At 42.6% G+C, this 12835-nt stretch overlaps 1 protein-coding gene across 21 annotated transcripts in view; it reads left to right on the plus strand.

The window, feature by feature from the left end:
- sorbs2a (sorbin and SH3 domain containing 2a) overlaps nucleotides 1-12835 on the plus strand; it is a 107950-nt gene that overhangs the window by 69416 nt on the left and 25699 nt on the right. For 18 of the 21 annotated variants that reach the window (XM_077204976.1, XM_077204981.1, XM_077204974.1 and 15 more), the window contains 5 exons: nucleotides 471-845; nucleotides 1965-2085; nucleotides 4462-4637; nucleotides 11743-11809; nucleotides 11940-11990. In XM_077204976.1, coding sequence (XP_077061091.1) covers nucleotides 471-845; nucleotides 1965-2085; nucleotides 4462-4637; nucleotides 11743-11809; nucleotides 11940-11990 — 790 coding nt within the window. The remainder of the gene's footprint in view (nucleotides 1-470; nucleotides 846-1964; nucleotides 2086-4461; nucleotides 4638-11742; nucleotides 11810-11939; nucleotides 11991-12835) is intronic. The other 3 variants (XM_077204987.1, XM_077204989.1, XM_077204990.1) reach the window with 1 other exon arrangement.

The raw sequence follows: 12835 nt of genomic DNA on the forward strand, positions 1-12835 counted from the left end.
CTTACTGTGCCAGTCAAAAGTTTGTAATAATTTATATTTGTTAATGTTTTTGAAATAAGTCCTATACGCTATCCAAAGCTGCATTTATTTGATTAAAAATATAGTAAAACAGTAATGTTGTGAAATATTATTACAATTTAAAAGAAACATTAAAAAAAGCTTAATTATTACAAACTTTTGACCAGTAGTGTGTCTCTTAAACTAACTGTGTAAACAGCACCCATTGACCCTCATCTGTTGGGATAGAGTGAGCAAACACAGACGGCATGATGAAAGAGCGTGTGTTTCTGCTAATTACTCATTTTGTTTTTTGTTTCCAGCCAACCTTTTATTTCTTCCCACAGATTTACCTGTTCTTCTTCACTCAACATGGTTAATTTGCTTCAATCACTTCTTGCTCACTGGCTTTGTTTTGTGTTCACGTTAATTTCTTGTCTTCCATCCCTTTTATTCCCACCCACCTCCATCAGCGTGAGTTTTCCCCTGTAAGAGGGGGCACTGGAACGCTCTCTTCTGGACCCCCCTCCCCAGACCCATCAGCTCGTCGGTCACCGTATAGCCGGGCGAGTCAGGATTCCCCCGACTTCCTGTCGGGGCTATTGCCCAAAGCCCTCTCGCCAACACCCTACACCCCTCTGGAACGTTCTGGGCCAATGTCGGCCTCACCTGCTGCGTCACCGTTAACCGTGTCTGCGTTGAGTCATTATTCATCATCCACGGTCGGGCTGGAGGAACTGCAGATCTGCGGCATGGACTCCTCCCCCGCGGCCACACCTACCCCTTCCCCCACTCTCAGCTATACCTCCAATGCCCCTGACGCCCCGTCAGCTGCCACAGGCACTAATGTAACTATCACGCACGACTGGCGCACCTCACCTCAGTCTGCTGTCACGTTTGAATCTACTCGTGTTTGTATGTCCTCACTAGTCTTTCAGCGCTATTTTATGTCTAACTTTGACATGCTTTATGTGTCAGCTTACAGCAGGTGGCTGTCTTGGTTTTCACTCTGTTCTATGTATTCAGTTTTTCATTGTGTGCGATGTATGTTGTTTCCCATTTAAAGTCAACATGCATGCGTAATGTGACATATTTTAAATTGAAACAGAATATAAAAAACTGTAGGATGGATTTTATCCATTGGGAATTGAAAAGTGGGAGTCCATGGTAATGAAATGTTTTATTAATATTAACAAAACCTATTACTGCTGTACTATTTATTTTTTTATATAAATGCACACTACCTATCAAAAGCTTAGAGTGAAAAATATTTTTGTTGTTTTTTAAAAGAATATTCTTATATTCTAATTTGCATTTATTTAATGTAAAATATTACAATATCAAATATTGCATTTGTATTAAAGATTAAAAACTTTAATGTGCACTGATACATTGTCCAGGAATGTTTATTAAGAAAGGAAAAATTTAAATTTCATGTTGACTTTTAGGATCCTATGATGACCTCTGATTCTCCATGTGACCTTTCAAGATGTTTGTTTGATTAACATAATTCTCGTCTTTATATTGTCACCGTTGACTGAAGACTCGAACATCAATGGATTATGATTGTATAATAGAGCTATATTCCAGGGTTGTTAACACTCTTTCTTACATAAACTGCGCTGCACTCATTATCTACTAAAGTTTATTTTAATGTATGTTTGTTGTCATGTGGTCTAACAGTTTTTCAGTTGCCTCTATATTTGTCATCCATAATTTCTCTCATGTTACTACAGAAGCACCAAAATCATCACAGCCTTTGTCTTTTTACCCATAAATGACATCTCAGATACATTTGTTATACTGTATCTGTAATATTTTAACATTTGTCTTTTGATGTGTACTCTAATGTGTTGCATTTCTCATTTTTCTTAATGTCTCATAGCTTTCACCCACTCATACTTTGTTTGACTTAAAGTGACTCTATAAATGACATTACCCACAGTTCCATCTCTTATGTTCCCCAGGGTCAGATGGCAGTGAATGGAAGATTTCAGTCTCAGAGGCATTTCTCTCCGCCTGTGTACCCCCCTCCACCCCCAACCCTTAGCCCAGGCCTGGTAAAGATTCAGCAGGGTCGTTGTTCAGGTAAGAGTACCTCCGGCTAGTATCGCAGGGCAGAGTTCTGACTATCAGCATAATGTTGCTTATTTAGGGAAGAACTGTCCACTTAGACTGGAATCGATGTCTGAAGCACATGTAAAACAAGTTTTTGTATGTGATGTAAAAAAAAAAAAGCATAAAAAGAGAGACTCTGTATCAAACAAAATCTGAATTTAAATACAGCTGTGTCTGAAATCATATAGTCTAGCAGGTACAACTTTTTTTTTAAAACTTACTTTGTGGCCATTAAAAAGTATGTTGCATATAGTATGAATATGGGTGGTATGAAGCTTGGATGTACTGCGTTTGCCATGTTGTCACTGTTATGTGACCAACCGGCCACAGTTGCATCGCTTCACTGCCATATAGTACATTAGTGCCTGCCAACTTTTTCAGTAGCATTGGTTCCAAGTATTTTTTAATTCATTTTCCCATAAGGATTTTTAAAAAGGCTTGTTAAAGTATTAGAAGATATAAACCAAGCCAACCTGCTATGAGGTGAATCACAACATTACATACTTTTATTTGATGTAAAAAAAGTATAAGGTACAAGACTGTGCAGCAAAAGGCTTTGTGGGAAATAACTACTTTCCCATGAAGCAATGCAAATGACGTAGTCAAATTAAAAACAACAGATAAATATAAAACTATTAATTTAAAGTTGTTGATGATATCTATACAAACAACATATATTAAGTTTGCATATATATACAATATATTAATATACTGTATATATATATATATATATATATATATATATTTATACAAATAAGTATTTTGACAGCATAGCGAGACTAATTCGATTATGTGGTTCTTCAATAGAGAGGGCATTCCCTGCAAGCTCCTTTGCTATTTGCTCATTATAACTCTATGATTGGTGGAATTTTCCATATGGAGAAAACAAATGGAGTTTTTAATTTCAAAATCCAACTATTGTACTCTATTCACAACTCCTCTCCTGTGGCTTCATATGATAGTAAAGCGACCATTGAATGTGTAATCTAGAATGTCGGCAGAAGCAGTTGGTAATCTGGGTACTTTTTATCTACTATTTTTCAAATACTGTATACATTTTTTTTCCAGAATACTATGTAGTATGAAAGTAGGCATATTCAGACACAACTAAACTTGTAAGCTTGCTTTCCTTAATTGTCTTTTTGTCCTTTTATTGATTGATTCCTAGTTTTGGCATTCTAAAATAATGGATTTGTAATGCACAGTTCTTGTTAGTGGATGCCGGTTTTGGTAGTTAACGCTGCAATCCAGTCCTCAGGATATGATGCATTTGCATCCATTAGACCAGACCGGAGCAATCAATACCTGAACAAAGGGAAACTGAGGAGAGGAAAAGCTCTGACTCTTTGGAGGGGATTTGCCTAGGATGGCAAATTCATGCAATTGTTGTAGTAGTTTAAAGAAACATGCTGACAAAAAGATTGCTGAAGTATTTCCTCATGCCATTGCCTTTTTGCTACTGCAAAGATATAGATGTTAAGGAATAAATGTAGCTGTCTCATTTATGCTGTATCATACAAATTTCATAGTTCAGGGTGCTTAGTCAGAGTGAGAGCTTGTGCCATGTCAGTGTTCCTGCTCAATTAGATTAGATTTGACTGTGACTGTCAGGCTCAGACATGCCATTTAGTTTCTATTCCCAATTTCTGTCACTGTAGTGTAGTGTAGTGTTTAGTTTGTTTGTTGTTGTTGTTGTTGTTGTTGTTGTTGTTGTTGTTGTTGTTGTTGTTGTTGTTGTTGTTGTTGTTGTTGTTGTTTTTGGGGGAGGGGGGCACTGTATGATATTTGCCATGATTTTGTCATCTGAGACACATTTTTGGGGAATATTCTAGATTTATTTTGCCAAAGGCCGTCTTTGTTTCGCTTAGTGTGACATGCTCATGGACAACAAATTAATTGCCTTTACGATTAATTGCCTTCTACAAAGTCCTGACAGTAACACATTTTGAGTCCTCCACTGTGACCGTATCTATGGAAGCAGTCTAATGAAGAGCCAATACCAGCACAGCAATCAATGATGTGTGTGTGAGAGAGTGAAAGAGAGGGAGAGATGTTCCGTTAAAAAGGTTGATACTGGGTTGTTGCACTGTCTGCATTTGCTGTTACCCAGGATCTCACTGGGGTCATATACAATTTGACAAGAAACAATTGTCAATGACAGAAAAAATTGCACACCAGTTCTAAGCTGTATCTCTCTCTCTCTCTCTCTCTCTCTCTCTCTCTCTCTCTCTCTCTCTCTCTCTCTCTCTCTCTCTCTCTCTCTCTCTCTCTCTCTCTCTCTCTCTCTCTCTCTCTCTCTCTCTCTCTCTCTCTCTCACACACTCTTTCTTTCTCTCTCTCTCTCAGAGGGTTCAGAGATGGTGAAGAGAGAGACCGTTGTCTCTGGTCAGACAGTGGTCAGTAGCTCTGTGCCCATCGCTCGTTGCTCGGAGGAAGAGAAAAAAGTGTCTGTGATAAAAGCGCCCCATTACGAAGGCATTGGACCAGTGGATGAGTCAGGCATTCCCATCGCCATCCGTACGGTGAGTGATATGCAGGCATTTTTAAGGGAACTGACAAAAATGACAACGGTAAATCATTGGTTAATTGATTCACCTCACCTGTTCCTTCTGTTCACTTAAGCATCGTTCAGACTTTCAGTTCAAATCTTATATTTGTGCATATCCGATTGGTATCAGATCATATTTAACTATATATTTAGCATGAAATGTGATTTTTACAAATCTTTTTTGAGCTACATTCATGTGTGGTTTGAAATTCTATTCAAATTGCATTTCTGTAAATCCATTTCCGTCTGACCACTATAATCAAATTTTGCGTTATGTCACTTTCTCACGTCACATACAATGTAAACATATCAGACATTGTTACAGTATAGGCAATATGCTGAAAGTCACTACAAAACAAGGTTATGTTGTTGAGCCGATCAAGCAGAAAATTACATTACAATATAGACATGTTTTGAGACGGGCAGAGACGACAGCACAGAGTAAAGCTGTGCATACCAGCCTCCTTTGTTTCTGCCGCTGCCTTTGAAGACGTAGTATTCCAGTGCGGCGGCTACATACATTTCATATTGTAAATAAGACAACATCAGGATTGCAAAACCCTCCACATTGCTGTTGTTGTTTTTGCCTTATGCCTACCAACACAACATCATTGCCATAGAAACCAATGCAGATATTTTGGAAAACGAAAAACAAATCAGATCTGAACGGTTGCGATACACAGTGTGGACAGTCAATAATTTATATCAGATTCTAATCAGATACGCAAATAATCAGATGAACTAACAGGTGAACATAGCCTTAATCTATATATAAATAGCCCTCAGTTTTAGTTGATTTTGTTTAGTTGGTCTATGTTATGTTGGTTGCTGTTCTCTTGAGATTCTCTGATTCGCTTGGGCTCCTGCGTGTTTGTTGTTTTAATAATATTGTTAATAAATGTGACTTCTGCAAGTAGATCCATAATGTCCATAATGAACTGCAGCATGTGATATGATCAGGACTCTCTTAAGGAGCGAGTCATTGAACCATTTATTGAACCAATTCATTCAAAACGCTGATTCATTCAAGAGAGAAGCAGCTGTTGCTCGGAGATGCAAGTGGTTGAGTCTGTTTTGAATTTGTTTGGTACTGTTTTTGTTGGCAAAATACACAAAGTAGCTGCCAATATTTTCTAAAATGTAAGTTACTCCATATTAATTGTGTTTATGGAACTGTTTATTTAAATTTAGTGTTTTGAAGCAGGTTTTTGAATCAGTTTAGAGTACACGGCGCTTTCCACCAATAATCAACAGAATGTTCTTGTAACGGTTGTGGTTGGTTAGTACAAAAACTGAGATTTACGTTATCTTTTATTATCACAGCACATCTGTTTAGTAACTGAACAAAAACGTCTCGGTTACGTATGTAACCCTAGTTCCCTGATAGGGAACAAGAGCCTGCATCGAACGCTGTGGGAACGCCCCTGCGTTGTGCGTCATGAAGCACGTATGGAATCAGCCCAATGGAGAGATGGAACGTCATAGGCGGGTGACGTCATCGACCAGGAAACTATAAAGCACCCCATAAACACAAGCGCAACAGCTTCTGATAGGCCTGAAGGAAGCGCTAGCGGGAATGCCGGGAGTATGGTGGAATGACGCAGCGTTTCGTTCCCTATCAGGGAACTAGGGTTACATACGTAACCGAGACGTTCCCTTTCAAGGGAACTCGAGCTGCGTCAAACGCTGTGGGAACGCTAATACCCACGTCGCCATAGGACCAAGTGACCGCCATGTGAGAACTAGCGCACAGAGGACGAGAGCACCTGTGCCCCAGGGGTAGACCTTAAGTCTAGGTCGTAGAACTTAATGAAAGAATGCGGTGAAGACCATCCAGCCGCATCACAAACGTCACTGAGGGAAACTCCTGACAGTAAGGCTTTAGAAGCCGCCATACTCCTGGTAGAGTGGGCTCGTACAGCCAAAGGTGAAGGCTGACCAGCCGACTCATAGGCAAGTGCGATAGCCTCGACCACCCACTTGCTCATTCTCTGTTTAGACGCGGGACACCCCTTCTTGGGTGGCCCAAAGCACACAAATAGTTGTTCTGACTTCCTCCAAAGGGCAGTTCTGTGGAAATAGGCGTCTAACGCCCTAACAGGACAGAGTAAATTAAGTTTCTCCTGGTCAGACGACAGAAATGGAGGAGGACAAAAGGCCTGCAGAACTGTAGGTCTAACAACATTAGTAGGGACCTTGGGAACGTAACCTGGTCTAGGATGCAGAAAAGCCTTAACCATGCCAGGCGAAAATTCCAGGCACGAGGGTGAAACCGACAGAGCCTGCAAATCTCAGATTCTCTTTAGTGAGGAGATAGCAAGAAGAAAGATAGACTTAAACGTTAGAAACTTAGATAGAAACTTCTCAGGAACTTCTTCGATAGGTTCAAGAGGAGCTAGGGAAAGACCTTCTAATACGATGGCCAGATCCCAGGCTGGCACCCTCGTACGAACTGCTGGCCTCAGCCTCAGTGTGCCACGAAGGAAACGAGTTATAAGCGGGTGTCTCCCAAGAGAAACTCCACTGAAAGGGACGTGGTAAGCAGCCAGTGTCGCCACATACACCTTTAGTGTGGAGGGGGATACCCCTGTGGAGAAGCGCTCCTGCAGGAATTCCAGCACTGCACCCACTGGGCAGTTAACTGGGTCCTGCAGGTGCTCTCCACACCAAGAAGTGAAGAGTTTCCACTTCAAGGCATAAAGCTTCCTCGTGGATGGAGCTCTGGAGTGAAGAATGGTCTCAACAACCTCGGTTGAGAGACCAGAGTTCATGAGCTGGGCCCCCTCAGAGGCCAAGCCAGCAATACTGGGCGGGGGTGAAATATCATGCTGCCCGCCTGAGAGAGTAGATCCCTCCTTATCGCGAGCTCCAAGGGAGAGCAGTCCAGTAGAGAAATCAGGTCGGCAAACCATACTCGGGCCGGCCAGAACGGGGCTACTAATAGTAGGCTGACCCCGTCCCGGCGAACCCTCTCCAGAACTCCAGGTAGCAGAGCAATTGGGGGAAAGGCGAACAGACGTGACCTCGGCCACGGCTGCACCATAGCGTCCAACCCCAGAGGGGCTGGATGGCTGATGGAAAACCACAGATGACAATGCGTGGTCTCCTTGGAAGCGAATAGGTCCACCTCGGCGCGACCGAAACTCAACCAAAGGAGCTCCACCACCTCGGGATGGAGTCTCCAATCCCCCGGCCTCGGCCCCTGTCTCGACAGGGAGTCTGCTACCACATTCAAATACCCAGGAAGATACATTGCTCTCAGAAATAGTAACCTCCCTTGGGACCACAGGAGGATCTGACGGGCCAACTTGTAAAGCCGGCGAAACCGCAGGCCCCCCTGATGATTTATATAAGAGACCACCGACGTGTTGTCTGACTGAACTAACACATGATGGCCTCTCAGGTCTGCTAGGAAGTGTTTCAGAGTATGGAACACCGCCAACATCTCTAGACAATTTATAAGCCGTGATAGATGATGCTCCTGCGACAGCCCTTGGGCTGGACGACCACTCGTGACCGCCCCCCCACCCTGTGAGGGAAGCATCCGTCGTTAGCGTTACGCGACGACAAAGAGCCCCCAACACAGGCCCTTTGAATAGGAACCAAGTTGCTTTACACAAGACCAGAGCACGAAGGCAGCGCCGCGTGACTTTGACCGTGCGGAGCGGATTTCCCCTTGGGGAGAATCCCTTGGTCCTGAGCCACCACTGTAGCGATCTCATGTACAACAGGCCGAAAGGTATAACGTCGGACCCTGCTGCCATCAGACCCGACAGTCTCTAAAACTGTTTCACAGTAAGTAGCTGGCCTAGCTTTACTTGTTTCACAGCTGAGAGAATCGAAACGATGCGGGTCGGAGCGAGTCGCGCCTGCATCGAAACCGAAACCCAAACGACACCCAGAAAAGTGGTCTTCTGAGGAGATAATACACTTTTCTTTGCGTTCAGCCTCAACCCCAACTTCCTGATATGAACGAGAACGACATCTCAATGTCGAACCGCCATCTGCTCTGTCTGAGCTAAAATCAACCAATCGTTGATGTAATTGAGGACACGAACACCCTGAAGCCTCAGGGGCACTAGTGCTGCGTCCATGCATTTTGTGAAAGTGCGGGGAGATAAAGCTAGGCCAAACGGAAGAACCCTGTGCTGGTACACCTCGCCGCCGAAGGCGAACCTCAGGAACTTCCTGTGTTGTGGAAGGATGGAAATGTGGGAGTACGCGTCCCTTAGATCTATCGTGACAGACCAGTCCTCGGATCTGATTTGTGACACGATCTGCTTGATAGTGAGCATCTTGAATTTAGGCTTCCCTACCGAGCGATTCAATAGGCGCAGGTCTAAAATTGGACGCAACCCCCCATCCTATTTTGGAACGATGAAATATCGGCTGTAATAGCCTGACTCCACACTGGGAGGAGGAACCCGTTCTATAGCCTCCTTTTGAAGGAGTACTTTCACCTCTTGTTCCATAACCAGAGCCTGCTCGGGGCCCACCACTGTAGGCAGAACCCCTGTGAATCTTGGTGGACGACACCTGAATTGGATAGCATAATCCCCTTCTATTGTCTGCAGGACCCAATGAGATATTTTTGGAAGGCTTTTCCACTCTGCCAGAAATTCTACTAAGGGTACCAGTCTCTCGAGACTGGCCTCTGGTGTAACTTGAGCAGCAAACGCAGCGCCCTGTAACGGCACACCGGCAGGGAACAACTGGTCTAACCGCTCTGAAACCCTCCTCAGAGGGAGCGAGCGTCCCTCGGGAAATCGCTCGCTGGGACCGTCTGCGCCCCGGCATGAAGGCGGGGTTGGCAGAACGGGCCCCTGAGGGCACAGAGGAAGAATGGGCACCATAGAAAGAGGTGCACACCTTTCCGCCTCGGTGGGGACCACCCTCAGTGTCCTGCGCGCCGTGGCGCCAGGACTTCTTCTTAGCCGAAGCCTTCTTAGCTAATATAACTGTCCTCAGATCAGTTCTATTACTGGGAGATTTCGGCATTTCGGCTGAGAGTGCCGCGGCTGAGCCCACTGTCCAGCAGGGGGAGCACGAGACGCGACACTCTGCTTCAGCGCCCTATATGACGAGCTCGCAGACGGCCGGGGCTGCTGCCACCCAGCAGCCCCAGGGACATGAATTTTTAAAGGGAGAAATTTCTTAAAAGCTGTTGTTTGCTTTTCCTTCTCCTGGAATTTATCGATGACAGAATTTACAGCATCGCCAAATAAACCCAGGGGGGAGAGAGGAGTGTCTAAAAGGAAAGCTTTTTCTTTTTCTTTTATATTTGTCTGATTTAACCACAGATGTCTTTCTGCGGCCACCAGAGCTGCCATAGATCGACCCACTAGCTTGGCCGACTCTCTGGTTGCGCACAGCGATAAATCAGCAGCCTGACGCAGTTCGCGAACCACGTCAGCACTGATCTCCTCACTCTCACTCACGTCCCTCAGCAGGTCAGCCTGGTATTCCTGCACAATAGACATAGTATGCAGACATGACGCAGCCTGACCCGCCGCCGAATACGCTTTACCCACAAAAACCGAAATATTTCTAAGAGGCTTCGTGGGTAATGCCGGTGCCTTAACAGATGACGCAGCCTCGAGGGAGAGAAAACTCGCAAGCGTCTCTTCCACGCGAGGCATAGCCGAATAACCATATGATTTTGCCCCCACAATATTAGAATATGTTGAAGTCTGGGGACTAAACACTCTATATGACACCGGTTTTTTCCACGATTTCGACACCTCAGTGTGGAGATCGTGAAAAAACGGCAAGCACCGGCGTGGAGGTTGCACTCGTGACAGCAAAAATCTCTCATCTAATTTTTATTTAGTAACAGACTCCTGTCTAGTCACTGGCCATACAATGCTGAGTTTTTCTACAGCTCTTGTTAATACCTCCACTAGCTCATCACTTTCAGGAGTGTAAGGTGGCGAATCCTCCACATCTCCCTCATTTATAACTGGTGCCTCAGCCCGAGCGGAAGAAACCGCAGCGCGTGCTTCCGAACACGGGACTGAGGCACTGGATCTCACAGGTGAAGGGAGAGATAAGGCAGAGTCCGTCTCTAACCCCGCTGAGAGATCAATATGCGATCCCCACGATACGCGTCGTCGCTCTGCCTCGGCAAGATTCACATATAGCGCGACTGAAGGCACAGAAAGCTGTTGCGCTTGTGTTTATGGGGTGCTTTCATTGGGCTGATTCCATACGTGCTTCATGACGCACAACGCAGGGGCGTTCCCACAGCGTTTGACGCAGCTCGAGTTCCCTTGAAAGGGAACAGACATTCATCCTCTTTTTCAAGTCGCATGAAACGGAAGTTGCAATAGGCTTTTCTTTCCTATTGTAACATATTTCCGGGTGAAACGTCTTCTTGAACAAGAAAAAATGTAGAGTGGGACCTGATTTTTTTGTCCATCAGGAATTGATGATAGGATCATTGGATCATTGTCGTTTGCTGTTGCTGTGATCTTATGTGAGTAGGTTGCTCCTACCATGCCAGTAAAGACATCATCAGAGAAGAGAAGAGATGTTGCTGCAAGAGAGAGAAGTTATTTTGATTAAAGATTATGAAGGCACAAGAATTTCAAAGAAAGAAAGAAAGAAAGAAAGAAAGATGTGCACGGATAAATCATTTATAATAAATTCTGCAATATTCCATATAAAATAAGAATTGTCCATTTTGATTTCATGGAGAGTTTAAACAGTATGACATCTGTTGACTGCCATTGATCAGTTTAAAACAATGATTAGCTGTTTTGATCTGTTTTGAGGGCATTTTTCTGGATTTGTGTCTGAGTTGTTTTGACATTTGATCCTCTTATTGTGGTTAGAGGAATGCTTTTGAGCTCTCAGCAGTTCAGACTGTCTGTGAATGTGTGTGTTTGTGAGCAGAAGAGAACATTCCTGGCTCTTTGCTGGCAGGTTACTATGATACTCCCTGTCTATTTCTCTCTCTGTGCTCTGGTGATTTTGTTGGTTGTCAGGTAATGACAAATGCTGTTAGCTTTTTGTGCACTTAACCAACAAACTGACAAGGCTCCTCGTTTCTGTGTGTGTCTGTGTGTGCTTCTGTTTAGACTGTGGACAGACCCAAGGACTGGTACAAGACTATGTTCAAACAGATTCACATGGTTCATAAAGCAGGTGTGTATTATGGAGTGAGTGGGAGGATAATAGAACATGTCCTGGAGTATTCATTTAAACTGACAAACACATACTGTATTTTTAGACTTTTTAGCTTTTTATGCTTAACTGTGTAATTCTGTTTTAACAGACGATGACTATGCAGACACATATAATGCAACATATACTGTCATAAACAATGGTAAGATCTGAAATCTGAAGAGCTGATGTAAACTTCCATCTTCCATCTGCTTGCTTAAAATCTAACAATATGTAATAGTGTGATAAAAGTCTGAATCATAGAATAAAGAGTTGACATCTAGAAAGTGTCAAATTATTGTATTGTTTGTCTTAAATTGTGAACACTAAATATATTATTTTAATATATTAACTAAAAAGCTATTTTGTGATATTTGCTGATATTTCTTTAAAAATAAACCCCTTTTTATTTTTATTTTTTAATAATTTCTCATATAACATACACTACTTTTTAAAAGTTTGAGGTCAGTAAGATTTGTTTTTTTGAAAGAAAGTATTTGTTTTATTCAGCCAAGAATACATTGATCAAATTGTCAGTAAAAACATTTCAAATGTTTCAAAATATTTATAAAATAAACACAGTTCCTTTGAACTTTTAATTCATCAAAGAATCCTGAAAAAAATTTATTGCAGTTTCCACAAAATATTAAACAGCACAACTTTTTTCAACATTGATAATAAGTAATGTTTCTTGAGCACCAAATCATAATATTAAAATGATTTATTCCGCATCAGGTGACTGGAGACTGGATTAATGGCTGCTGCTTTACCATCTCAGGAATAAATGACATTTTGAAATATATTGAAAAATATTTTTTTGAATTGTAGTCATATTTCACAATACTACTGTTTTTACTCTATTTTTGATCATGTAACTTACATTGGCATAAGAGACTTCTTTTAAAAATATAAAACAATCTTCCCCCAAACTTTTGAATAGTAGTGTACATTCATATTTTTCATGTTTTGCTCTAATGTAGCCACTATACATTTGTTTTGTCGATCTGT

Source organism: Siphateles boraxobius, unplaced genomic scaffold (assembly GCF_051911475.1).
Source record: "Siphateles boraxobius isolate OS27281-9 unplaced genomic scaffold, OSU_SipBor_1 53, whole genome shotgun sequence".
NCBI lineage: Eukaryota > Metazoa > Chordata > Actinopteri > Cypriniformes > Leuciscidae > Siphateles > Siphateles boraxobius.